The sequence below is a fragment of the Hippocampus comes genome, unplaced genomic scaffold (genome assembly GCF_001891065.2).
Source record: "Hippocampus comes isolate QL1 unplaced genomic scaffold, H_comes_QL1_v1.1 scaffold153, whole genome shotgun sequence".
In the NCBI taxonomy this organism is placed as follows: domain Eukaryota; kingdom Metazoa; phylum Chordata; class Actinopteri; order Syngnathiformes; family Syngnathidae; genus Hippocampus; species Hippocampus comes.
In genome coordinates, this window is record NW_017805991.1 from 367,933 (window position 1) to 391,766 (window position 23,834).

Sequence of the window (23,834 nt, forward strand, 5' to 3'; positions counted from 1 at the left end):
ACTACTTTTTACTTGCGTTATATTCAAAATAAAAGTGCAGTACTCTGGAGTAAAAATCTTGGCTACGATTTACCCAGCTCTGCAGTGAAGTATACAATAATATAGTTAATTCTAGAAATGGGGCAAAATGACCTTATACTTTTGTATGGTAAAAAAAAAATCTTAAAATTTTGATAAAAGACGATTTTCATTGTATGGATGATTTGAGCGCCAGGTGGGAACATTGTTGCCATGACAGCAATGGGAGGTATCGTAAAGCAGGCCGAACCTGCGAGGCAATTGACTGTTAGCTCTTAGCTTACCTACACAGCCACAAAATAAGCAATTTTCGCTCTTTTTACGTGGTTCATGCTGACATTTATCTGAAAGTTAGCAATGTATGTTGGCTTTTTTACACACGCGTATTTTCTCCTTAACTAACTTCCAAGGAGACAATGTTCGCTTTTTGGCGGTATTCCGTTTCTAATTAGAGGCTAACCTATCTGGACTGTTAACCAAAACGTTTCTGTATAAGATCCCATTTTTCGAAATTCTTAATAATTCTCAAACCTATCATGGAAGAAATAGCAGGAGGAAGCAGTGCCATCTTAAATTCAACAGAGGACGAGGAAGACTCATCTGAGGTTTAGTATTACCACATAACGCTCAATTACCCCGAAATGAAAATATTGCATAGTTTAACCACACAGCTTAACTCATGTATTTATCCTAGATTTTATTGAGTGTTTTGGCACAACAGGGCCAAGTGGGCCTCTGTTTCTATGACAGCAAAGACTCCTCGATCCACTACATGGTGGATACACCAGATAACCACGAGCTGCACTTGCTGGCCAGAGGTACAGTACACGCGACGTCTGCTTAGAAGCTGAATTTCCGTCACATAAACGAAATAGTACGACTTTTATCCAGAAGGTCATATTGATCCAAGATATATAATTTCCCGAAAATGATTATAAGCACCTATCCTTTTTTTGTTGACTACCTAAATGGCCATAACAAGATTGGACAGTTTTTATTCAGCCCAAAAATTAAATAAATAAACCCCCCAAGTGATATAAAAATTATAATAAGCAGAATTTTTAGTTTGTGTCATTCCTTAACATTTTCTTAGAGGTTTAATACAGCTGAAACCCATGCCATTCAGCATCCAAAAAATGATTGTGAGCTCATTTCATTTCATCGGACCGTAACACGTGTGTTTGGTCTAATTTTTAAACAAATGTTGATTTTCTTTGGCCCTAATTCAAAAAGGTATGTTTGGTACAAATAAAACTGCTCATCATTTAAAGAGCCCAGTAACTACGGAGGAGCATGGTGATGGAAGCAGTGTTTTTCTTCAGCCTTCATGCTTCTGGTAGAAAGAAAACAACATGTCAGCAGCTGTTTATTTTTTTTCCCCATCTTGAAAAGATTTCATTGTTTTTCCAATTGACTTGTAAAGGTTATATGATACATTAATAGTGGAGAAAGTTTAGAAATTATTATTTTGGTCTTATTTTTATACTACAGAAACCTAAGAGCTAGGTGACTTTTTATATTTACTCTAAGTAGTGTCAGTTGTCCCAACTAAATTAGTAAAAGTTATTAAATATGAACATTTAATTCCATAAGAGATATTAAACATTGAATGGGGTCAAATTGATAACGAGAGGAATTAATACTCCAGATTGGTGCCTAATTTTCTCTTTTTCTCATCGCCATTCCTCAACCATTTAGTCATCCAGGAGATTTGTCCTCAAGTGATTATCACCAGCGCAAAGCAGGAGCGCTGCATGACCCGCTTCCTGATCCAACTTGGTGAGTCTGTGGGAAGAAAATGGTTTGGCAAAGACAGAGAGAGAATGTGCTTGAGGACATGTTCCGTTGTTGACATGTTCTATCAGACAAGAAGTATTTGGGTCAAGGCAACAATACTTGGCTCAGTGAAGCTTGGCATTGGCGGCCTGCAAGAGTGATAAAGGATAAGAGATGCTATTGTACACCGACTTGTAAGGTCTTACATCATGACTTTTGTCCAATTCTTCTCAGGTTCAAACCCAGATTACAAACCAGAGGTCGTTATTTATCCGTATCTTGACTTTGGTAAGGAGAACATCCAGATTGTTGTTTTTTTTAGAACGTTTGTACAGAGGCCTAGACATGACATGCGAACATGTTTTTTGTTTTTTTGTTTTTTTTAATGGTGGCCATGATGTCGTTATATACCGTGCTCACAAAATGCTAATTTGTGCTACAGAATAGGTATAACCTGTGCTCAAAACAATATATTGTGACCGCAAATAACATGCACCTGAAATAATGTGTGGTTTCAATATCATTTTCACGAACAACTTGGATGTCTGAGTAAAAGCAATTGGCCACAAAATAGCTATAACATGGCAACAAAATATTTATGTGTTTAACGTCATTGCCATGAATAATTTGGACGTCTTGGTAGGTAAATAGAGCGCACCTTTGCTAGAAATTGCAACACACTATGTTCTCCACCTTAATGTTTCTTGACTGTCCATGAATATTAGGAATTTTATTGTTTGTATTTTGTGCATGAAGTATACTTACTTAATGGACGGAAATTAGTATTTCACACACCCGATATATGTTAAGTCACAGCCACAAATTACAAATTTCATGACCACAAATGACTTTTGTGTGTGCATTATACTGTGTGTGTAGCGTGGCCACAATTTCTTTCTCCCCCCCACACACATAGCATGTTTAGTGCTCCATACGTTTGCATCAAATGTACACTTAATTTGGATTTTCATGTGACAGGTCTGGAACTCGGTAAAACAAGGCTGCTTTCAGCCCATCTGCCTTTCCTCTCTGCCTCCATCTCAGAGAGAGACAAGATGGCCTATCTCTCCTCCTGTATATCCTTTGATTCACCCCTCATGGTGAGCCAGCTGCTAACCCTACATACCAGCTTGTTAAGTGCCAGGTTTATAGCATTTATGTAATTGTGTGTGTGTGTGTCTTTGTATGTGGGTATTGGGTGGTGGAACAAAGCTGAGAGCACTTGGGGCTCTTCTAAAATGTCTGGACAGGAGGAGAGTGGGAGTTGAGCTGGAAGACAGCAGTGTTGCCGTTCCTATCCTGCACTTCAATGCCTATACACTGTAAGGCACGCCTCAATCAACGCACACACAGAACATAATTTTTCGATCATAACTGTTGTTCATTACATTCCCCAATACAGTAAGGGTGTGGTGTACATTGACAGGGATGCATACAGGTAAGTAGCCTCTGTTGGCCAACATCGGTTCACCATATAACCCTAAAAGCTGATACTAGTCTGTTTCCATTTGTCTAATAATCACAATACACATTAACTGTTTTAATATATACTTTTATTTCATTGTGTTGTCAAAATAAATGCCTCCCTCTTTGACACCCTGAAAAAAATGTGTTGTCACTCCAATGATCTCAGGTAATAGATTCACGCAGAGACATTAATGAGTTAACATTTGAACCCTATTTCCATCCAATGCAGCAGAACACACAGAGTTATGGACAGTCTGTCAGATGAATTGTACAAAGTAAACAAGCACTTGTAAAAGACTGACTGTTTGTGACTGACTGATACTGTGTGTTTACCCGTGTGTTGACTGATCAAATATCGCACTTGTCTCAGTGTTCTGCAGATCTTCAAATCAGAGCTTCACCCATCAGTGTATAAGCTTCATTCGGGTGAAAAAGAAGGATTCAGTCTTTATGGTAGAATGGGAAAGCAATGCCATAGAATTAGGCAAAGTAACACTTCTACTCTGTGTTACAGCGTCACTGCTTGTTCCTATTGTACCTTGCAGGAATACTGAACTGCTGCAGTTGCAGATTTGGATCCAAACTGCTGCGGTGAGAATCACCTATCACATAGACAAAATAAGAAGCCTTCAAAGACATTTTAAAGTGATTTCTGAGATTTGTTTATGAATGCATTAGGCCTTCGCGTGTTTGAAGGGAATTGCTGAAAACACTCTTCAACATTTATCAATAAAGTACCTACGTACAGCTGTTTAAAACATGTAGTGCTACTAAAAAAAACATGCAGCCCATTATTATTGATAGATGGATGGCTAATTATTAAAATTGAATTGCTGATTTTATTGCATTGTATACAAATATCGTAATCGCATAATATATCGGTCTAACTTTCCCACCTGTGGTTTCTCTGAACAGATTTTTACCGTAAATTTCATGAATTAATGAGATGAGAATTTTCTTCATGTTAAGTCCTTGAATGCACAACAAATTATTAATTGTTCAAAATATGAAACAGTAATTAGTTCAGAGAACTGTTTAAGCTGACAAGTACTTTAATGTCCTCCTCCACACCAGTCGGTGGTTCCTGCGGCCAACAGTGGACCTCGCTGTGTTGCGCAGGCGACAGGAAGTCATCCGCTTCTTCACATCACCTCGGAATTCAGACTTCTTGAACACTTTGCGGGCGTCGCTACGTAACATCAGAAACATTCCAGTACTTATGACGCAGAGAGCCCTTTTTATTGCTTCATCTGTGATTGTTTACCTTTAGTATGTCATAAAGCCTCTTGGTGTGTTGTAGACCCTTCTGCGCAGGATGTCTCTCTCACACACAAAAGTGACAGACTGGCAGAGTCTCTACAAGGTAAAATCACTTTGTATGGCTCATTCATGAGAGAGCATTATACTGTTGCGTGTGCAGCTAATTGTGTCATTTTTTTAGACGGTGTGCAACGCAGTTTGTATCAGAGACACAGTATGTCATCTTCCACAATCTATTCAGCTCTTCCGGGACATCAGCGAAGGCCTCGGTGATGACCTCCAACACATCGCCTCCCTAATCAGCCGCGTGGTGCCAGATGAGATCTTTCATCGTTTTGGTTGCGCTTAAACACACACGCACACACCTAATGCTTCCTGTTGCTGTCGCAGGTGGACTTTGAAACCAGCGTAGTTGAGAACCGCTTCACCATCAAACCAAACATTGACCCGGCAATTGATGAAAGTGAGTACCCCCCCATGTGGTCTTAGTCTTATCTACTTCAGTGTTTCCAACCTTTATTGAGCTAAAGCATATATAGTTTACGTCCACGATGCACCTGTCACAAAAAGTATATATCGTTACTGTCTGCGGAAATATGGGTCAACTTCCGTGCCATTTTCTTTCCCTGAAAATAGATTGTTTTGGAGATTCAAGTATTCTCGCGGATGCCGGTGCTAAATAAACTTAAAAAAACAATGAAATTGAATTGGACACATTCATGTCCAGTGGCAGAGTAACTAAGAATTACTAATTAACTGGATGCTGCTTTTCTCCATCAGAAAAAAGGCAGATGGCGGGCTTGTCTGACTTTTTGACAGATGTTGCGAGAAGAGAGCTGGCACACCTGGATGCCAGCATCCCCTCATGCTGCGTCATCTACATCCCTCTGGTCATCTTTACTTGCTCATTTCAATAATTTTTTTATTCAGTGGCTGGGGTTGTCCTAGCAAATGCAGCATTAAAGGCTGAATACGCTGACATATTTCAAATCATACATGCCTCTGCCTCCAGATTGGGTTCCTCCTCTCTGTACCGCGGCTGCCTACCATGGTGGAGAAAGAAGACTTTGAGTTAGAGGGGCTTGAGTTCATGGTTGGTTTATTAACATTATTTAAGCCATGTTTCGGGATAGGTTCCCCCTCACCTGCAACCCAAATGAGAACAAATGCTTTAGAAGAAAATATCTTCAAAGAGATTCTTAACTCCTGTTTCAATGCCATGTTGGCTAAATAATGGCACCCAGAGGCATTGTTGGGTAGCAGAGGTCTGCCAGAACGTAGCTCAACTTTCGTAGCTGATTGAATGATCTTTTGACAGCAAAGGAAGGAGGATAGTGACAATCCTTTTGACTCAAATCCCCCAAGACACGATTAACTTAATCAACAGTTGTTAACTTAGGACAAACAGGACTCACAGGCAGACACAATGAACTCAGTACAAGTTTGCCGAAACAGCTGAGCGCTACTGTTTTGATTGTATGTTCACTCATGTATGTACTGCTTGTGTTCACGTGTGTGTGATGTATTCTAGTTTCTATCAGAGGATCGCCTGAACTACCGAAGCCGGAGGACCAAGGAGCTCGATGACCTCCTGGGAGATTTGCACTGTGACATTCGAGGTTGTTTACTCACAAATACAGAACCTTGCGAAAGATGCTCTGCTCATGGTAAACCACCTCTTTCCTCAGACATGGAGACAACAGTTATGACTCAGCTGCAGAACGCCATCCTACAGAGAAGCGCTGTCCTATATAAGGTTGCTATGCATCTCAGCAACACGTTTGAAACATGCCTCCCGCTTTAATATGTTGTGCGCTCACTGGCCACAGCATTAGGAACACCTGCCATTTCCATTGGAAAGAGATGGGCAGTGTCTGGAATATTGCTTCCGAGTTAGCTTCATATTCCTTTCCTTGTGATGGAGAGATGCACTCCACCATTGCAAAGTACCTACAGCCACAATAATAAAATTCCTAAAAACTGAATATCTCTCTGACAGTATAAAATAAAATGTATGTAATAATGGGCATTAATTATTGTGAAAATAGGTGCTAAATTGAAATTTATTCTAATGCCCTTGTTTTAAGTATGAAAACAGTTCCTTAACCCTGATTGTTCACATTGTGAAGGTTCTGGACCTGGCTGCTGAGCTTGACTGTCTAATGGCATTGAGTAAAGCTTCCCAGGAGTATGGCTACACCTCACCCAAGCTAATCACCCGCAAGGCAATATCGATCGATCAGGGCAGGTTCGCACATGTCACAGAAAATAAAAGATTTGAATGATTGCTGTGTGAAAAGATTGCAGGTATTTTACTCTTCAGACACCCGCTGTTGGAGGTGTGTTCTCCTGTGTTTGTGGCCAACTCGTTTGAGAGCCTTGAGTCACAAGGTAGAATCAAGATTATCACTGGGCCCAACTCATCTGGAAAGAGCATCTACCTAAAGCAGGTAAATCAGTCATTTTTAGTTCTGGATCCCTTTCTTTTTTGAGTTTAATTTTAGTTTAACTGCTGTAATGCAGTGTTCTGCTACAGAGCAATGCAGAATGTGTTTATGAGTGAATTCAACAACAGTGAGAATGTGGTAGCTTATAATGCTGTTTCTTCTGGATGATGGAGTGCACATTGGTAAATAACATTGTTCTTTGTTTTGTATTTTTTTTTCATGCAAAACAGAACGTACTGCGATAGCTGAGAACACTCAGCTTCTGCTTTGCCTCGATGCATTTTTTGTGAAGCAGTATTTTGTTCCTCTCTTTAGCATTTAGAAGCCTGTATTTGTGTATGTAACGTACCACAGCAGAAGTACTCATGTTAATGTAATATCGCTCACTGTCTCTCCCCTAGATTTAGGATTCACCAAGTCCAACAACTTCCTCACAACAAAGACATGATAAAGTGTGATTACAAATAACCTTGTTTCTCACATCATATCCAACCTTTGCAAATAGCGTTCATGTTATGAAGCCCCCTGCTCAACCTCATGATGTGGTGTTTAGACTACTGTTTTCCCCATTTGTTGACATGTCTTTACTAGGTCGGTCTGATTGTGTTCATGGCTCTCATCGGCTCTGATGTGCCAGCCAAGGGTGCGGAGATAGGCCTGGTGGACGCAATATTTACTTGCATGCCAGGCAGAGAGTCTGTTTCTGTGGGCCTCAGCACCTTTATGATTGACCTTAACCAGGTTGTTATGGATACACACACACTAATTCACTCTTTTAAATAAATTAACATTCAGTACAGCTGGATGACTGTCATCCAGCTGTACTGCACCCACTCTCCAACTGTCAAAATATTTCCACAGCCCACAAACACGCCCACACAATACAACAACAGATTCACAGTTTTATTTTTCATTTTTCAGATGTCGCAGACACTCAACAGCAGCACCGGCAACTCATTAGTCCTCATCGATGAGTTTGGAAAAGGGACAAACACCGTAAGGAGAACAGTAACACATTTGCCTACATGCACAGGGACACATCCTCATTAACATGAAACTCACGAAGCCAGCCGGCATGTATTATTCAATGCAGAACTCAACCCAAGATGTGTCACAGAGCAATTGCAACGTTAAACACCATTTGCACAATCTAATGAGATCCAATACAAGAGAGTAACCATAATTAGGACTTTTCACGGACAATAATGCTCAATTTTGATCATCACTCTCAGCAAAGTTTTCGTTTTTTTAAATATCTCTTATCCTCAAAGGGCACATTATTTTCTTGAATCGTGGCCTCCTGTCTGATAGTTGTCCTGTTCCAATTTATCGCTGAGTGCATCATGCGCTTGAATAAATAAACAGCAACCCAAATAGGAACAGTGGATTCATGCCACGTGGGACAAAGAATGAGAAAGAAAGCCACAACTATCTATAACTACTCTTGTTTCACGCCATAATGCAGTATAAAGTAATATACATTGTAATCGTACATAGTATATTTATTACAGTACAATGCATTGTAATTCAACAGATTTTTTTTTTAATTCAATCATTTCAGTATTTGCAGAAAATTATTGTACCAAATAAGTCATATTATTGAATACAAAAATCTGCATTTTTGGTGACTAAATTATAGTGTCAGCCCTAAAAACATCTTAATGCTAACAGATGCTTGATAATCTGCAGCTGAGCAAATAAATGGAACAAGTATATCATCTCAGTGATTAATTTATTCAAAGAAATCCCTAGAAAAAAAAGCCTCACACATTGTAACGTATTCGTTTACAAAATCTTCATGAGCTTATATTTGGTGTCCTAATAGCATTATGTGTACCTGCAATAAAATCCACAGGAGGCAGTTTTGGTGTGAAAGAGTGTGTTCTGCCTTAGAGGCAACACAAATGGGAGCGTTAACGCTTTATTGCTGGCAAGCGCTAAAACTTGCAGCTCTCCCTGTCTCCGAGGCAACATTTGCACCTGAATACTTGCAGATCAAAATGACTACAGACTTTTTATTGGCCATTTTAGCTATATCTACATGCACATTGAATGCTGTTGTTAAAGGCATGCCAGACTACAGTATTTGTAGAGAGTCATAGGTAAAGATAACGCTAAGTTGATGAATGGAGGGCTTTTCTCTTAGACACAAAAAAAAACAACAAAATTTTCTTCGGTTGGCTATCTCACTTCTCTTGTTTTTTTTGACAGTGCCATGTCAAGGACTCATGGCTTTGTGTGATAAATGTAACTTGACTTTAGTCTTCACTCCAATCTCACTCTTATAGGTGGATGGCTTGTCCTTGTTGGCTGCAACCATCTCCCATTGGCTGAAGAAAGCTCCAATAGACATTCCTCACATCCTGCTGGCCACTAACTTTCACAGTTTGCAGCAGCTGGGCTACTTACCCACTTCCACCATGCTGTCTCTTTTGGTACTGGCAGATGCTCTTACTGAAATATTTAAACAGCAGCCTGGAGCATCTGAGTGCAGGAGGAGGCTTGATGCTACCAAAATAATGTGCTGTAGAACGTCGGAAACAACTGAAGCGCCCATTTACTGAGTTCATTTCATAAGGGCATGATGTTTGTGTTTCAGACGCTTGAGACAGCAGTAGATGGGGATGAGCTGGTGTTTCTTCACCAATTGAAGGAGGGCATCTGCCAATCCAGTTACGCTGCCAATGTGGCGAGGCTGGCTGGTCTGCCTGCCAACGTTGTACAAAGAGGGATGGAAGTGTCTGAGCTCTACAGGACAGGAAGAGCCATCAAACGTGTTGACAGTGTGTCATCAGACGAGCAGGCCAACAGGTTTGCCAAATTCTTTGTTTAACCGGTATCATGGAGTCGGTAATAGACATCCAGGTGTGTGTGTGTGTTTGACAGATACAGGACTGTGGTGGAGAGATTTATGAGCCTGGACCTGGAGGATGACAATCTAGATGTGCAGCGCTTCATGAAAGAGGAGGTTCTGCCCTCTGCTGGACAGCTGCAGAATACCTGACCTGTCCTGCTGCATCCCCGAATAAGGTTCCAAATACTAGACAAGAATTCTGATATATTTTCATAGTTACCGTTCATTTTGTTTTATAAAATATTCGAAGTCGTTGTACTGAACGTTGAGCTCGAGTTTTTTTTTTCCACTGCATTTACTTGAGTCAGTGAAATTAGTTACTTTTATCAGCCATTATTTAGTTAAGACGTGAGGAATTTAGTCAATTGGATGTATTAGTCCCACTAGAGCATTTGATCTGGTCCACCATGCAATTCTATTAAAAGTAAAGCCAGAAGAGGAACTATTATTTTAAAAAAAAAAAAAAGGCCCCAAATTATTTAACCCACAAATGCTCATAATATATAATGCAAACTCTTTGTTTGGTTGTCAGATCACATTTTTTTCATCAATTTAGTTGGGCCCCTGATAGGCAAAGGTTTCCCAATGCTGCTTTATTTATATGAAGTGGTTCTAGATTAAATTAAGACAAATGTCTTAATTTAAAAAAAAAAACAATTCGATAGTTGATTTGTCATGTTCACCTTATGAATCAAATCCGTTCTTTTTTCCCTCCCGTATTGGCAGCACACACAGACTGAATAAACATTGGCTTCTCAGTGTGTCGGGGCCCCTGTAATGTGCCAGGATATCAGGAACAATACAGCGATGCACAAAATTGTGTCAGCTCTGGGTTGCAATGCAGCATTGCAGAAGGGGGTGTCGCAGCAGTGTTTGGTCATGACGAAGACGGTGCTGTTGAAGAAGAGCTCCACGGTGGTCTCCACGTTGCACTCTTCTGCTTTTACGCAGCCAAGTGTTTTTACATCCAGGACATCAACTGAGGGGGAAATAGATTTTAAACGTTCCGTTATTTGACAACATTACTACTGCAGACTTGTAGGACAACTACATGTCACTACTCAGTGAGGCAAAACTGTGCTCTAGTTGACAACTGACTGCTTCTAGTCACCTATTTTTAGTGACATTCCACTACCTACAATTATGGACCGTCACAAGTACTACTAGTAGCACACAGATGTCAACCGGTGCACAGTTTTGCCTCACTATATGCACAGTAGTTGTACCCCTACTATGCCAAAGTTATGTTACTAGTGTGCAGAAACGTCAAGCAGTAGTCGAAGGCAGAAAAAAAACGTTACTCGTGAGAAACAGTTGTTGTACCCCTCGACTGAATTGTCTTACTAGTGAGAACAAAGATTGTAGTCATGCATGGACCTTAAGCTTAATGTCAAGGTTGTCGAAGAAATGGCTTTCCATACAAGACACCTACGCAACGCACCAGCCTTCCCGCGGCCCGTGAAGCATCGGTCCCCGAGGCTGCAGTTGGTTTCCGTTGTGTAGCATGCGTCCCAGAAGCCCAGATCACAGCGGAAACACTGCAGTAGTTCCTCCTGCGCCTCAAGCCCCGCCGCCTCCATCATCTGCTCCAGCTGCTCTTCTTCCTCACCTGAGCCCACACAGGTACCGTTGATTCACTCTCACATACTGCGGCCACCACAGCATGGACACTTACAGAACACTTTGTTTGGCACTCTGCTGTAATGAGATCCAGTCAGAGAGATGGACAAAACACTTTTGGGTCCACATTGCGAAAACTAAAATCTACCCGTGGTTAAATATCTAAAATCATGGCAAAATATTGGTACTTGTCTGCCAAAATATTTCTTCTTACCAGGCAGTATGTTATTGACATGGAGATTTCCATCTTGAATTTCAAAAGGTTTCATAAAAAAATATGATAATCAGAATTCAGGAATTATAACCAGTTTGCGCAACACAGTATTAATGTGTAAATACATTCTTTAAGCACAGATCTTGTAGGCAATCTAATTACATTATGCTATTGTGTCCCTCATGTACTTTATGTAATATAATACATTAGGCGTGTTCATGTCTACAATGAAAGACTATTTGATTCATACAGTATCTCAATACATGGGGTATGATACGAATCAATGGTTCGACGTTTTATTTTAAAGTCGAACGATTTGGTTTATTTCAGTGGAATTACAAATTGATTCAATATGGGGCGGCTGAGTTTAAGAGGGTAAAATGCAGCTAATTTTTTGTTGTCGTTTACCATGAATGAGCTTGCATGACCTTAGACTACTGGCATTTCCTTCAAAGATATCTCTCCAATAAAACACGACTATCTTGATATATTATAAAGTGAAACGATTCGGTTTGATTTGATATGCTCGCATCTTTTCAATCTGGTGAGATTTTCTGATTCAAGTCTTTTTTTTTTTTTTTTTGGGTACCCCAGATAATACGTCTTAAATTTTAGGCATGTAGCACATTTAAAAATATATCGTCAAAGCAACACACATAGTTAGCAACATACATGAAAAAAAAATCACACATTTTGAAGATTTGAATTGTCTTATACAAGACTTAAAATAAAACTGTTTAGCATGGTGTGTAGTACTCATTTAAATCCCGTTATAAACAACATTGAGAGTTACAAGGCCTTGAGTCATTCTAGTGTTCGACATCGAGCCAAAATGATGAGCTTCATTTTGGTCTTCATCATTTCAGAGATATTTTGTTTATTCTCAAGCAGTCTGGAAATTGTTTAGGTGATTTGTGTTGCTTGGGGATGGCTTTGGGAGTCGTGGTAGCAGCCTGTTTTAATAACCAGACAGCCTGCTGGCACAAAACAGAAAGCTGGCATCATGAAACAAGCCCTTAGCCCTCCAGGAATGCACAAGATAACTGATTACTGTCATGAATTGGCTTCAAAGGTCCCAGGCTACTTACCTTGTAATTAGTTATTTATTGGCACTATGTGTGTGTTTGAGACAAAGCAGCAGTTTAGCAACAATATGTTTTTTTTCCCCTGCAATTGAAATGTATTTTCTCCATAGCTTTTTTTACTCGTGGATAGAGAGTACAAGGCATTTATTATTGAGGAAGCCTTTATTTATACAGATGCGATATACAAACCCCAATTCCAGTAAAATTGGGACATTGTGTAAACCGTAAATAAAAACAGAACATAACAATTTGCAAATCAAATTATTTTTGTAATCGAGCCACTCCTGGTCTTCGTTTTTGGGATCTGCTCCTGTCCCGGATCGGACCGGAACCCATCCATCCATCCATCCATTTTCAACACCGCCTATCCTGAACAGGGTCACAGGGAGTTGCTGGAGCCTATTCCAGCTGACTTCGGGCGTAAGGCAGACTACATCCTGAATTGGTCGCCAGTCACTCGCAGAACACATACGACCGCTCATACCCACATCCACACTGTCCCTGAGTGGGAACCGATCCCACATTGCTCGCACACAAGTCCGTCAAGTGTACCATAACATCAGCGACTCTGGTTCGGAAACCATCACAAAAAATTCTTTTGTAATAGTGACAGAATAACTATTGCCCTTATTCCAATTGAGTGTTGCTGTTTTCTTTTATTTTTCAAATATCTTTGTTTTAAAACGCCTTTTTAAAATAACAGTGGAGAGTGCACGTTTCAATACGGCTCGGTCAATGATTCTGTGTGTGAGATTACGTTGCCGGAGAAAGCCTTAGAGCCCATTTGTTGGCTGCTTGAGCTTGTGAGATGCTTGCTGTGAACCACTCATCCATCCTTAACTCATTAGCCGGAGTCAGCTCTGACCCCATCTTAGCAGAAAACAATAACACACTCATTGTCTAGCATTTTACCCTTCAAAACTCAACATTTTAACAGACACTTCAGCTGTTACGTAATACAACTCGAGAAGGATCTAACTCTTTGGTACACTAAATATTGCACTTAGCTGGAGTAATTAACGGATGGATACATTTGAAAATCAACATTTGACACCCCCCATTTTCTGTAGGAGACCTCCACCTAAAAAAATATTTAATGAAGAATACATAATATGCAGTGAATACATAGACTGCAGTATGTGGTGAAAGAAATTAAGTGTATAAAATAAGCTTTAAACGATATTTTTTTCTTCTGTACGTAAACCTGAATCAAAGTAGCCTTGCATTCTGATTAAACCCAAATGTGAATTTATTAGCATTAGACTGGTTCCACCAAATACGTTCTGTAACAACTACAGTTGAGTGACTGAGGCCTGGTGATGACTCGTTTCCAGATGTTGCCTTACCTTGAGCATACATGAGCATCATGACTGCCAAAACCTGCAACATTAGTCCTCTCATTGTCAGCGGGATACGTTTCCTTTTGTTTCCACAGCGAGGGCTGCAAAGTTGACCGCAGGGTTTCAAATTGGATTAGTCAGTGATGCCTCCGCTTTCTGATCAGCACTAATGAGACTCTGTGTACCTGAAAAACAACAACTTATCCAACAAGTAACTATTTGACCAGTAGGATAATATTGTGTTGACTTAATTATCATCATTTCCATCTGGTTTATTAGCATTTTCAACATGCGTGACACAGAAGAAACAGCACGTTTACAGCTGTAAGCTCTCGGTGAGGAGGAGGATGATGGCAAAGTATGTCCCTCATTATACCAAATTGTTCTGTTGCAGGCGAAGTTCAATGAACATTTTCAGGCTGTTTGCTTCTCACTATCACACGCTCTTTTTAAAAAAAAAAAATTTTACCACGGCTTGTGTGTCTGTTTCAGAGCAGCAAAACTGCATGTGTCCTGAGTCAGCGCTCAGTTAAGAAGCTTACATCCTACTGTCCGTCTGCTTAGGTTCACATGAACGCGCACACACACTCTGACACACACACTGGGAGGTGCGGGTTTGATTCAGTTATATTCACACTGCAGCATGAAAACAGCATTTTTGGGGATTATATAACCGGTGGGCATACACGTACGTAGAAGACTTCAGAGCATTTTTTTTTTTTTTTTTTTTTTGCTCACCTGATAGTGTTGTGGCAGTAACCGATCCTGAAATAGTCCAGGCAGTCAATTTTATGATGACTGCCCTTAAATTCGTTATGAAGCATTTATATGGAGATATAAGGATGATGAATCTGCTTGGAAACACTTGATGACACATTGTGTGGTGAGCCTGTGCTGGAAAAAAGTAATGTGCGATGAATTTGTTGTTGTTGAGAGGAATTCGCAGAACCATATCTTTACGTGCAGATTGGTATCCGCAGTATCTTGCCAAATTCATTTCATAATTTCCAACTAAACATTAGTGAGCAGACCTGTCACCAAGTGTGTGTGTGTGTGTGTGTGTGTGTGCGTGTGCGTGTGCGTGTGCGTGTGCGTGCGGGGCATGTTTCTGAGCAACTCGTGCGAAGGAGGCTGGCAGCTTGCTGCAAGATGCAGTCGCACCTTCGCCAACCTCACGCTGCCGCAGAATCATAGCATATCTCAGCACAGCCTGCCCACACAAAAGCAAATGACTCGTCCACTTCAGTAGCGAGAAAACATTCAGTGAGCCTAAAGCGACTATTAAAGCCCATCCCTCGCACAGCAAGCAGAGGAAGCATAAAGCTGTTCACCTGTTGGATTTTTTTAAATAAAGCATAGGATTGAGATGATAGAGAGATGAAAAGGTCAGGATGGTGGGAGAACCAAGCGTTCCTCACTTCTGCTGCGTCAGGGAAAACTCGTTAGCCTCATTGGAATTTTCCCCTATTTTAAATGCCATCCCTCTTTTCCATCCAAGCTGTAATTGAAATTCTTTAACACCTCGTCTGACCACACTGAAGGGGAAAAAAGAGAAAGCTAAGCAATGGACATTCTGAATTTAAACAAGAACGCAGAGTCCCGGCTGGTATTTATAGCCTGGCTGTAGGTGTGGAGTGAGAGGAGTGTAGCCTTAACGTACCGTCTCTAGTTTGGACCAAGAAACCGTTTCCTCGGATAATGACTATAGATTATAGTACGCATGAGATGAGATGCAGACTCATTTGGCATCAAATCTGCCTCTTAAACAGAACCCTCTCCTAAAATGGTCTAAATGGAAGAAGCTTTATGGAGTTTGGCTTGTTTAAAGAACAAAATAAAGCTTGGGTCAGCAAGACAAAAAAACTCTTTTGCCAAAAGTCAGTCTTTAGTTTCTTTATACTGCCTGTAAAAAACACATTTTTTTTCTATTTTTGCTCTGTAAAAATGACACTTAAATAGAATAGGGGTGATGAACCGGTTCCTTCAGGTTTCTGACTTTGGATGTTTTTTTAGGAACCATAACCATGGGCCCTAAAATTCATGTGAAAGTAAACTTTTTTTTTAATGCCTTTTGCTACATAAACAGCACTGATGCAAAATGAGGGGAACAAAGTACAGCAATCTCAAAACCTCAACAGGCAGTACACCTGACACCAAATTCTCTCAGTTCTGCATCTTGGTGTGTTGAAAGCAATTGTAAACGTATTTTACACGACACCGGCACTGATCATGTTACATATCTATGGTAATTATCTGTGGAACTCCATTCTTGATGTGTGAAATCCGACAGTTACAGTCGGTAACTCCCGTCATCATCGGGTTCCGTGTGAAAGCACAAACAGATAAACGCTTCTCCCGTTACTCTTCTGATTCAGAAATTTTTTGTGAGGGAACTCTGTGTAAAAGAATTCTTTAAGGCTGCGTTGCGGAAAACCGTGAAGTTCAAAATTTCTGATGATGTAAATGGTCAGTTCAAAGTTGATATAAACCTATAGTTATGTGAATTTATTGGCAGTAAAGCATTTGACACAACTTGTTCCGCACGGAAAGTGGTGTGAAGATAAACGGTTCCAGGTTCACTGCGTGAATGGAAAAACAACTCAACAAGGCCGCATGTCAAAGTGAAATGGTTTGTTTTTGGAATACCCACTAACTTAAAAATACTTCTACTAGCAGACAACACACGTACGGAGGTCGCCAGACGTGTTTTTTGGTTTACTTTCGTCTGAAAAGCTCTAGGAACCGACCTCGCGGGTTCCATGTGGGATCTGTCCGACTTCCCAGCGATCTGGAAGGCAGCATTAGCAACTGCACCCCTCCGAGGCCTTGAAACATTTACAAGACAAACATCTGTTCGTGGAAGATAGTGTTTAGTACGTCCAATTCTGCTGACCCCATGAAAATAATCAGGGCTCAAGGAGTGCGGGACAGTTCCATGTGTGAAAGTTAATCTCAGTGGAGTTGTTTGGGAAGGCGGAGGAGTGAGGAACGGATGGCCCGGGGGAGGACGAGTGTGGACTTGGCTCCTGGTGGTGCAGAATTTCAGCCAGAAGTGTTGACTCCACCTCCCTCTCAGCACCGTCTTCGGAATCCAAATGATGCAGCGGTGATCTGTCGATGTCCTCAATGTTTTGGCAAGCCAAAGAAAGAGAAGTAGGGTTCCAGTCCTGGTTGGAGAGAGGGAGGCTAAAGCACCCCTCCTCCCCATCTCTGATCTCCCATTGTTCCTGACTACTGAAACTGGCTTGTTCTTCTTGTGAGTCCTCCCAGCCAAGGTCTCCCTTCAGGTCCTCGAGGTCATCACACATCTCCAGCCTGTGGACCTCCCGATCCCGATTCTCGTAGAGTAGGGTTGCGGCACAGATGAAGATGAACAGGCCGACGCCCATGACCACCGGTCCGGCCAGTTTCATCCTGTCCACGTGGCTGGACCCGCGACCGCCCGTGGGCCTCGGCACCGCCGACACGTACCCGGCCACGGCCACGCTCATCCCCGCCAACACCACCACCACGCCTACCATAAGCCACGCGCCCGGGGCCGAGCGCAAACGCAGGTGTAGTTGGGTCTGGGTGGCGTCGCCTTTTCTCAGGTGACATGCTGGGAGGCAGGCTGCTGGTGATGAGTGGGAAGTGAAGGGGCTGCTGACAGGACTGCTGGCAGCTGTCATCCTTTTGATCCAAACTGCAAGACAAAGTGTGCAGCTTTAGGAAGAAGGCGGGGGCACTGTGGGTTTTGGAGAGGACACAACAGGAAATAGCTGCTTTAATAGGACATGTGCTGACTTAATGAGATGCTTGTCCTCTGTGGAGTAGCAACAGGATCCCTTACCTCAGAGTGGAACATTAAAACTATCATGGATGACTACATTAGAAGGGGGAACCCCCCCCCCCCCAAAAAAAAATCACTTTACAGAATATCTTGATTGCCCAATAACCTGCTCTTTAACGCCTTTGGAGCCACACTGAGGACTAGTTTACAGAAAAAAAAAAGTACTGATTTAATCAACATTTTTTTCAGAAGAAGAAGCAACTTTCCCGTTAGGGTTTACCACAGTATGTCTCACCTAAGATATGTTTGGGGCTGTTTTTACATCAGATTACATTGCTTGACACAACCCACCCATTTTCGCTCTCCGCCTTTTGAACCCCATTCCTTGTTTCTCAAGTTGTATCAGCATTACTCACTGAGCCATTCAGTCACCAGCAGGTTCTAAGAATGTCACATTACGTCTACTTCAAAGTCAGTGCACTGACAAAAACCCTTCTAGGCCCTGATGATGATTTTGTACCCTGCTTACTGCCCGAAGTCAACTGCGATCGGCTCCAGCACGCCCGCGACCCTCATGAGGATAAGCGACTCGGATAATGGATGGATGGATGAAATTAGTGCCTGTTCATTTACTGCATCTAAGACAGTAATGCATAGTGGCAGGCAAAACAATTCAGAGCACTCTCTTCCACTCAATGAGAGAAGGCATATAATTAAAATGTGGATCCACTTTGGTTGCCATTTGGTGGCGTACCATGGAGTCTTTCTAATGTAAAATACGTGCCTTAAATATCAATAATGGTTGGGATCATCGAAATAAAGACGCCTGCCATAGAATAAATGAACATCCATTTGCTGAAACAGAGTACATTGTCTTTCCATTGCTGCCATGTTCTGGTCAGAACACCCACTACTTTTTGCAGAAAAACAGGCTGGTCACAATGTCGCAAACAAACAAGTTTCCCTCATTTTAGTTTACAATTCATATTCCTCATTGGCATTTCTAATAAGTAAGTACATCGGTTTTCCTGGTCGTGGGAAGTGCGCATTACCATTTTTCCCCTCTCATTGGACATGATTTGACCCCTTTCAGTGGCAGTCACTTTACCGCAGTCATTCCCAAGTCATCATTTAGCCCCAAGCAGCAGAACATTTAAAGTGTGGAGGAGGAGGGGGGTGATGCGTGCGCTTCAAGGGCACGAAGTGTGAACGTGATGTAGCAGTCTTGCGCTGTTGCTGGCTGCACTGCAGTTGTTCGCAAAAAAAAAAAACAAGAAAAATTTGCTGACTTGCCTTGTTTTGCTCCTCAGTCCGAATCATGGTCCCCACTCAACAAGCATCAGTTGCCTTCTGCACTTCTCCACTCTATCATCCGCCTTTGGCTTTTCATGCTCAGATAGACTTTTCCCCTTCTTTCCGATTCCTTGCTTCTTGCCGCGCTCCACACTACTGTTCAGCTGAAGCTCCTCTTTTTTTTTTTAATTCTAGGAAGTAACTGTTGTTATAAAAGTGGTGCAAAGCTGCTCTGCCTCTCCTCGATCTGTGTGCCTTTGAGCGCGTGTGTATGTGTGTGTGTGTGGAGGAGGGGTCGTGGGAATCAGGGGCAGTCCCACGGTGAGTCGTGTTATTCTTGGTGGTTGACATGTTCGCACTGATGTAAAAATATGGACTTTGATTGAAAAAATAAAAAAGACCTTAGCATAGCTAAGCTTGTGAGTCCTCGTAGTGTACACACAGCCAAATATTGATGCACACAAGATCTTACATCATTGCCAAAGCACATATTTTCCATTAGAAAATTCTGAAGGCACACAATCAAACAAAAATGTTCCAAACAGCGTATATTTGAATTGTGATTTTCTGATCTCACTTTATTCCCAAAGTATTTTGTCTCAAATGTGGGCCTCTTTCGTTGAACATAAAGGCATTATTTCTGTCGTATGAATGGCAGCTCGTGGGTACGTTGCAGGTTAAATATACATTCTGCTGGCGAGCATGTCACTATACATCACTGGGATAGACGGATGCACAAGTAGACATTATTTGTAAATGTAATAAATTGAGTAAAATAATATTCAATTAATTGAAATTGGATAATTTCCTGCAAAACGTATTATGTCTCATTGGATTCCCAGTGAGCCATCATAGCGAAATTTTTAGTTGAGCCACAACGTTCATAGGGAGACACTGATGTTTTGTTTCTTAGCTTTCATGAGTTCAATGTCATTCTTTTCTTCTAAAATGAAGTCAAAATTCATTCTGAGGCCGTGTTAGGGAGTGGGAAAGTGACAAGGTCTGTTTCATGAGAGGGTTCAAGTCATGACCTGGCACGTTGAAGCAGGCGTCATAGCCTAGCAGAGCAAGTGCTGAAGATCCACTGCCAACACTGCACTAAAGTGTCTCTGCAGGTTGTTGGCAAAAGATCCCCTCTGCTAATAACAAGACACTGCAGTAGCCCTCAAAACCACCGACAGACACATCATCACTGGATTTTATTAAGACTTGAATATGTATATGCAGCCATTTGTTGTCTATTTTCAGAAACTATACTTTGCTAAATAAACACATGATTCAGATGACAAAATGCCTAATACAATCCAGTATTTTTTGGATGCGCCACTGTGACAGAGAGTGTCCCAACATAGCCCTGCATGGCTGCATTTTTTTGTGTATTTTGTCATGTAGCGCGATGCTAGAGGACCCAAAAAAAAGCAGGGAGGCAGAAGAAGCAGGGTGTATTAACAAAAACACTTACAGGGGGACACTGGAAAAACTAAATCCACACAAAGTCCTGAAAACCCCAAGAAACCAAAGTCACAAACAAAAACCCATGACAGAAGCACAACGATCCGCTCCGAGTGGTGGGTGTGGCAGTCCTTTTAACAGAAAAAAACTAATGACATGATGACCAACAGGTGCAATGCTGGAGGAGAAGCCCTCCAAGGCCACCTGTTGGTGAAAAACGGAACAGGACCATGAAAGTACTACCCCATCCCACCCTCCAACGGACGGGTCCCAGCACTGGAATTCCTGTAACCAAGAATATAGACTTCATGAGCTGTAAATATTAACATCGATATGACACGCCCCTTTTGAGCTGCATAACTAAGGAGACACTACGCGAGTCGGGTCAAAAATGTGAGAACATTCCATATATGTGCAAGGGCAAGGAAACAAAAATTTTGGTGGCGGGGGCATTTTTGTGTTTTGTGTTCTGTGTTGATAGCACACGTTTCAGTACTGACAAAATGTAAACCTCATGAAAATCCGTTGAAAAATGAGCAAATTACGACTAAATTTCAATGTCCATGAAGAGAACAACGCCCCTGCCAACATGGCCGCCACGCAGGCGCGTATGTTACTCTTCTGACTCTATTCTTCGTGGTGTTCGTTGCGTAACCAGTAGGGGTCAGCAATGAACTAAAACGTACCCTGTCTGCCGAAAATACCCTATGAGTAAATGCGCGCCTGCGCGCTATTGTTTTGAAACCAGCATGGCGCCATTTTAGTTGTTGTAGTAACGTCTACCTCTGTCTATATGCTTCCGTCGTAGAAAAAAAAAAATCACAGAGAAAAAATAAGCCCATCCGTCTACTTGAGGTTATTTGTATGGCCTGACGATAAAACGTATGTGCTGATTCCCAGGCCGTCCTTTTAACACGAGATAACTGGTAGCTAGCTTGTTAATGTTTCTAACTAAGAGTGGCTCCAAGAAATGGAGGAAGCAGCCAATCAATATAACGTAAGTGAGTTAACGTATAGAGTATATGTCAGACTCGTGTGTTCCTTGCTTTAACCCCCGAAAAGAAAAAGTATGTAATAATATAACGTACAATACATGTCTGTCTGTCTGCAGAGGAGACCAAAGAGGAGGCTCTGCTATAAGACCACCATGCAGAGGTATGTTTGGTAGTTTATACAATTTACGCATGTTTTTAAATGCTTTCAACTCAATGTGCTAAATTTGCTGCTCAGCGCACTGAAAGATAAATGGAAAGGCAGCCTGTCCATGGGAGACGTAGACAGGATGTTTGATGACCCGGGTAAGTTTTCTCAATATGTTTGTTTTTTAGTTCACATATTGCTTGTCGTGTGCCATATTTGTATTCTTCGCCATCATTCTTCCATTCTGTTCAATTAATCTACCATGCATGTTTTTGGAATGTGGGAGGAAACCGGGATACCCAGAGAAAAACCAATATTAGCAACATTTAGATCGGTCCACCTATCACTATTTACCATTGATATTTGTGCATACATTTGTTCTGCACAGACTCTCCCATTGACGCACTCCCGTCACTTCTCCAACTCTCGGACTCGGATAGTGAGGAAATCCAGGCTGTGGGACGTGCTACATCACTAGATGTAACGGCAAAATCTGCAAAGGTACAAGTAAAACATGCAGGATCTCGTCTGTGAAGGATTTGAGTTTTGGAGTGTCACAGGGATAGTTCCGCTGCTGACAAAAGAAAATTGGCAACGAGTTGCTGCACAAATGCTCGTCTGCTCACTCGCTATTAGAGGTAGTTGGGGGGGGCAGCTGCTGATAGTTGCTGCACAAATGCTCGTCTGCTCACTAGCTATTAGAGGTAGTTGGGGGGGATTTTCAGGTCGTATCGCCCAGGCCAACATTAAACTAAACATGTTTCCTTTTGAATCTTTAGTCTGCCAAAGAAGACCCATTACATCCTGTGACATGTACGCCTGTACTAAGTCCTGTCCTAAATATCGGTAAGAGATGTGCACACTTCTGAAGCATACTCGGCATTTTGTTTCACAATGCAACTTTGTTTCAGACCATTCAAACGTTCCTTTCCAAGAACCTGTGAAGATTTCCAGCTTAGTAGAGGTGAGCAGGGGTGACAATTCGGCACAGACAAAGACCAACAACAAAGGCAAGATGCTGTCACCGATCGTCTCTGACTGTGAAGAAAAGAAAGATGCGGCAACGATTAAGCCAGCCACTGATAAGTAAGAACCGATTCTTCCTGCCACATCATTTTATGTAGCCTGTGAACTCAAATCATGTGCCTCTACTTCCATGATTCTTGCTGAAATCAGTAGGCCTACCAACATTAAAGTTGTCATATTTAGTAAATAATAACATTTAACTATTGCAGGCACTTTTTTGATACAAAACCTCTTTTTACAGTAAATTGAACAATAGTTGAACAAACTATTACCCTTGATTTCTCATTTCAAAATAAGTTATTTCATTTCTGATTGTTTCTCTGATCAACTACTCCCGCCTTTGCTAAGAAAATTAATTCTGATTGGATCTTGTGTCTGGCAGATATTTACATCTCGTTTTTAATTGTTGCCAAAAATGTCAACATTTCGTCCCTGCAAATACATTTTAATGTAGTTGTCAGAAAAAAAGGTTGTTGAGTTTTAAGTGGAGTGGGCTAGTGAGTGACATCATGGGTGGTTAGTCTGTCAGCATCAGGAGAAGAGTTTGGGTCTCTCGTGTAGCAAGCAGCGAGCTACACTCAAGGTGGGTGCTAGTGCTGCAAAGTTGTTTATCTGAGTTGGATATTTTTTGTTGTTATTAGCAAGTCAGCACAACAGGAGCCAAGTGTGACCACTGCTGAGAAGGACCACGAGAGCGTTCCCAGAAATTCCTCCATGAAAACCCCAATTTGGGCATTCCTGCAAAAGGTTCGAGACTCCAACCAGTCCAAAACCAAAGTGTGAGTTGAACTGACCTTTCCCATTGGAAAATAATATAAATCTCATTGCATTTTAATAATTTTTTTTAAGGTTTAACATCAAGTAACAATGTCTACAGTATGAAAAATATTAATGTGGAAAGTGAAGACAGTGCTTCGTTTCTGATAATCTTGGCTAGCTTTGCTGTTGTCGCGGATCAAAGCGTCTTTGATCTGTGAAGTTGGTTGCGTCGGCGCTGATTGGTTGAAACCAAAAGACGCCTGCGTGCGTACATGTTCACGCTGATGCACGCACAGCAGAGAGCAGCGGACTAT

At 41.5% G+C, this 23,834-nt stretch overlaps 4 protein-coding genes across 6 annotated transcripts in view; 2 read left to right on the forward strand and 2 right to left on the reverse strand.

Annotated features, from left to right (window-relative positions):
• Positions 1 to 243: 243 nt before the first annotated feature.
• Positions 244 to 10,085, forward strand: msh5 (mutS homolog 5). Of its 3 annotated transcripts, XM_019892059.1 has the most exons (24): positions 244 to 623; positions 713 to 836; positions 1,717 to 1,797; positions 2,029 to 2,082; positions 2,773 to 2,894; positions 3,007 to 3,116; positions 3,197 to 3,232; positions 3,632 to 3,714; positions 3,807 to 3,852; positions 4,336 to 4,474; positions 4,562 to 4,624; positions 4,703 to 4,831; positions 4,912 to 4,984; positions 5,302 to 5,411; positions 5,534 to 5,614; positions 6,053 to 6,140; positions 6,210 to 6,277; positions 6,651 to 6,769; positions 6,845 to 6,971; positions 7,560 to 7,709; positions 7,890 to 7,964; positions 9,257 to 9,403; positions 9,568 to 9,779; positions 9,855 to 10,085. In XM_019892059.1, exons 1-24 carry the CDS (start codon positions 555 to 557, stop codon positions 9,970 to 9,972), a joined length of 2,424 nt encoding a protein of 807 aa, XP_019747618.1. In that variant the 5' UTR covers positions 244 to 554; the 3' UTR covers positions 9,973 to 10,085. The 3 variants fall into 3 exon arrangements, with proteins under 3 accessions (XP_019747618.1, XP_019747619.1, XP_019747620.1); XM_019892060.1 differs by lacking the exon at positions 2,029 to 2,082; XM_019892061.1 differs by lacking the exons at positions 7,560 to 7,709; positions 7,890 to 7,964.
• Positions 10,086 to 10,159: 74 nt separating this feature from the next.
• LOC109528966 (sperm acrosome membrane-associated protein 4-like) lies at positions 10,160 to 15,124 on the reverse strand. Its single transcript, XM_019892062.1, has 3 exons — positions 14,088 to 15,124; positions 11,264 to 11,431; positions 10,160 to 10,801 (listed from the first exon to the last, which is right to left on the reverse strand). The coding sequence occupies exons 1-3, from the start codon at positions 14,140 to 14,142 to the stop codon at positions 10,578 to 10,580; spliced, it is 447 nt and encodes a 148-aa protein (XP_019747621.1). The 5' UTR covers positions 14,143 to 15,124; the 3' UTR covers positions 10,160 to 10,577.
• Positions 15,125 to 16,565: 1,441 nt separating this feature from the next.
• On the reverse strand, positions 16,566 to 19,634 carry LOC109528967 (uncharacterized). Its single transcript, XM_019892064.1, has 2 exons — positions 19,144 to 19,634; positions 16,566 to 17,763 (listed from the first exon to the last, which is right to left on the reverse strand). Exon 2 carries the CDS (start codon positions 17,747 to 17,749, stop codon positions 16,988 to 16,990), a length of 762 nt encoding a protein of 253 aa, XP_019747623.1. The 5' UTR covers positions 17,750 to 17,763; positions 19,144 to 19,634; the 3' UTR covers positions 16,566 to 16,987.
• Positions 19,635 to 21,319: 1,685 nt separating this feature from the next.
• Positions 21,320 to 23,834, forward strand: part of LOC109529038 (uncharacterized) — a 13,103-nt gene continuing 10,588 nt past the window's right edge. The window contains exons 1-7 of the mRNA XM_019892186.1: positions 21,320 to 21,592; positions 21,707 to 21,750; positions 21,826 to 21,893; positions 22,124 to 22,236; positions 22,515 to 22,581; positions 22,647 to 22,821; positions 23,403 to 23,540. Of these exons, the coding sequence (XP_019747745.1) occupies positions 21,566 to 21,592; positions 21,707 to 21,750; positions 21,826 to 21,893; positions 22,124 to 22,236; positions 22,515 to 22,581; positions 22,647 to 22,821; positions 23,403 to 23,540 (632 nt within the window). The 5' untranslated portion in view covers positions 21,320 to 21,565. The remainder of the gene's footprint in view (positions 21,593 to 21,706; positions 21,751 to 21,825; positions 21,894 to 22,123; positions 22,237 to 22,514; positions 22,582 to 22,646; positions 22,822 to 23,402; positions 23,541 to 23,834) is intronic.

Excerpts from the sequence above, each read along its gene's own strand:
- msh5 (XM_019892059.1), top strand. The coding sequence starts at position 555 with ATGGAAGAAATAGCAGGAGGAAGCAGTGCCATCTTAAATTCAACAGAG. Across the intron at positions 3,117-3,196 it reads CACTTCAATGCCTATACACT|TAAGGGTGTGGTGTACATTG; the intron begins GTAAGGCACGCC and ends TCCCCAATACAG. Across the intron at positions 7,710-7,889 it reads TTATGATTGACCTTAACCAG|ATGTCGCAGACACTCAACAG; the intron begins GTTGTTATGGAT and ends TTCATTTTTCAG.
- LOC109528966 (XM_019892062.1), bottom strand. The coding sequence starts at position 14,142 with ATGAGAGGACTAATGTTGCAGGTTTTGGCAGTCATGATGCTCATGTAT. Across the intron at positions 11,432-14,087 it reads GATGCTCATGTATGCTCAAG|GTGAGGAAGAAGAGCAGCTG; the intron begins GTAAGGCAACAT and ends GTGTGGGCTCAG. Across the intron at positions 10,802-11,263 it reads CACGGGCCGCGGGAAGGCTG|TTGATGTCCTGGATGTAAAA; the intron begins GTGCGTTGCGTA and ends TTTCCCCCTCAG.
- LOC109528967 (XM_019892064.1), bottom strand. The coding sequence starts at position 17,749 with ATGACAGCTGCCAGCAGTCCTGTCAGCAGCCCCTTCACTTCCCACTCA.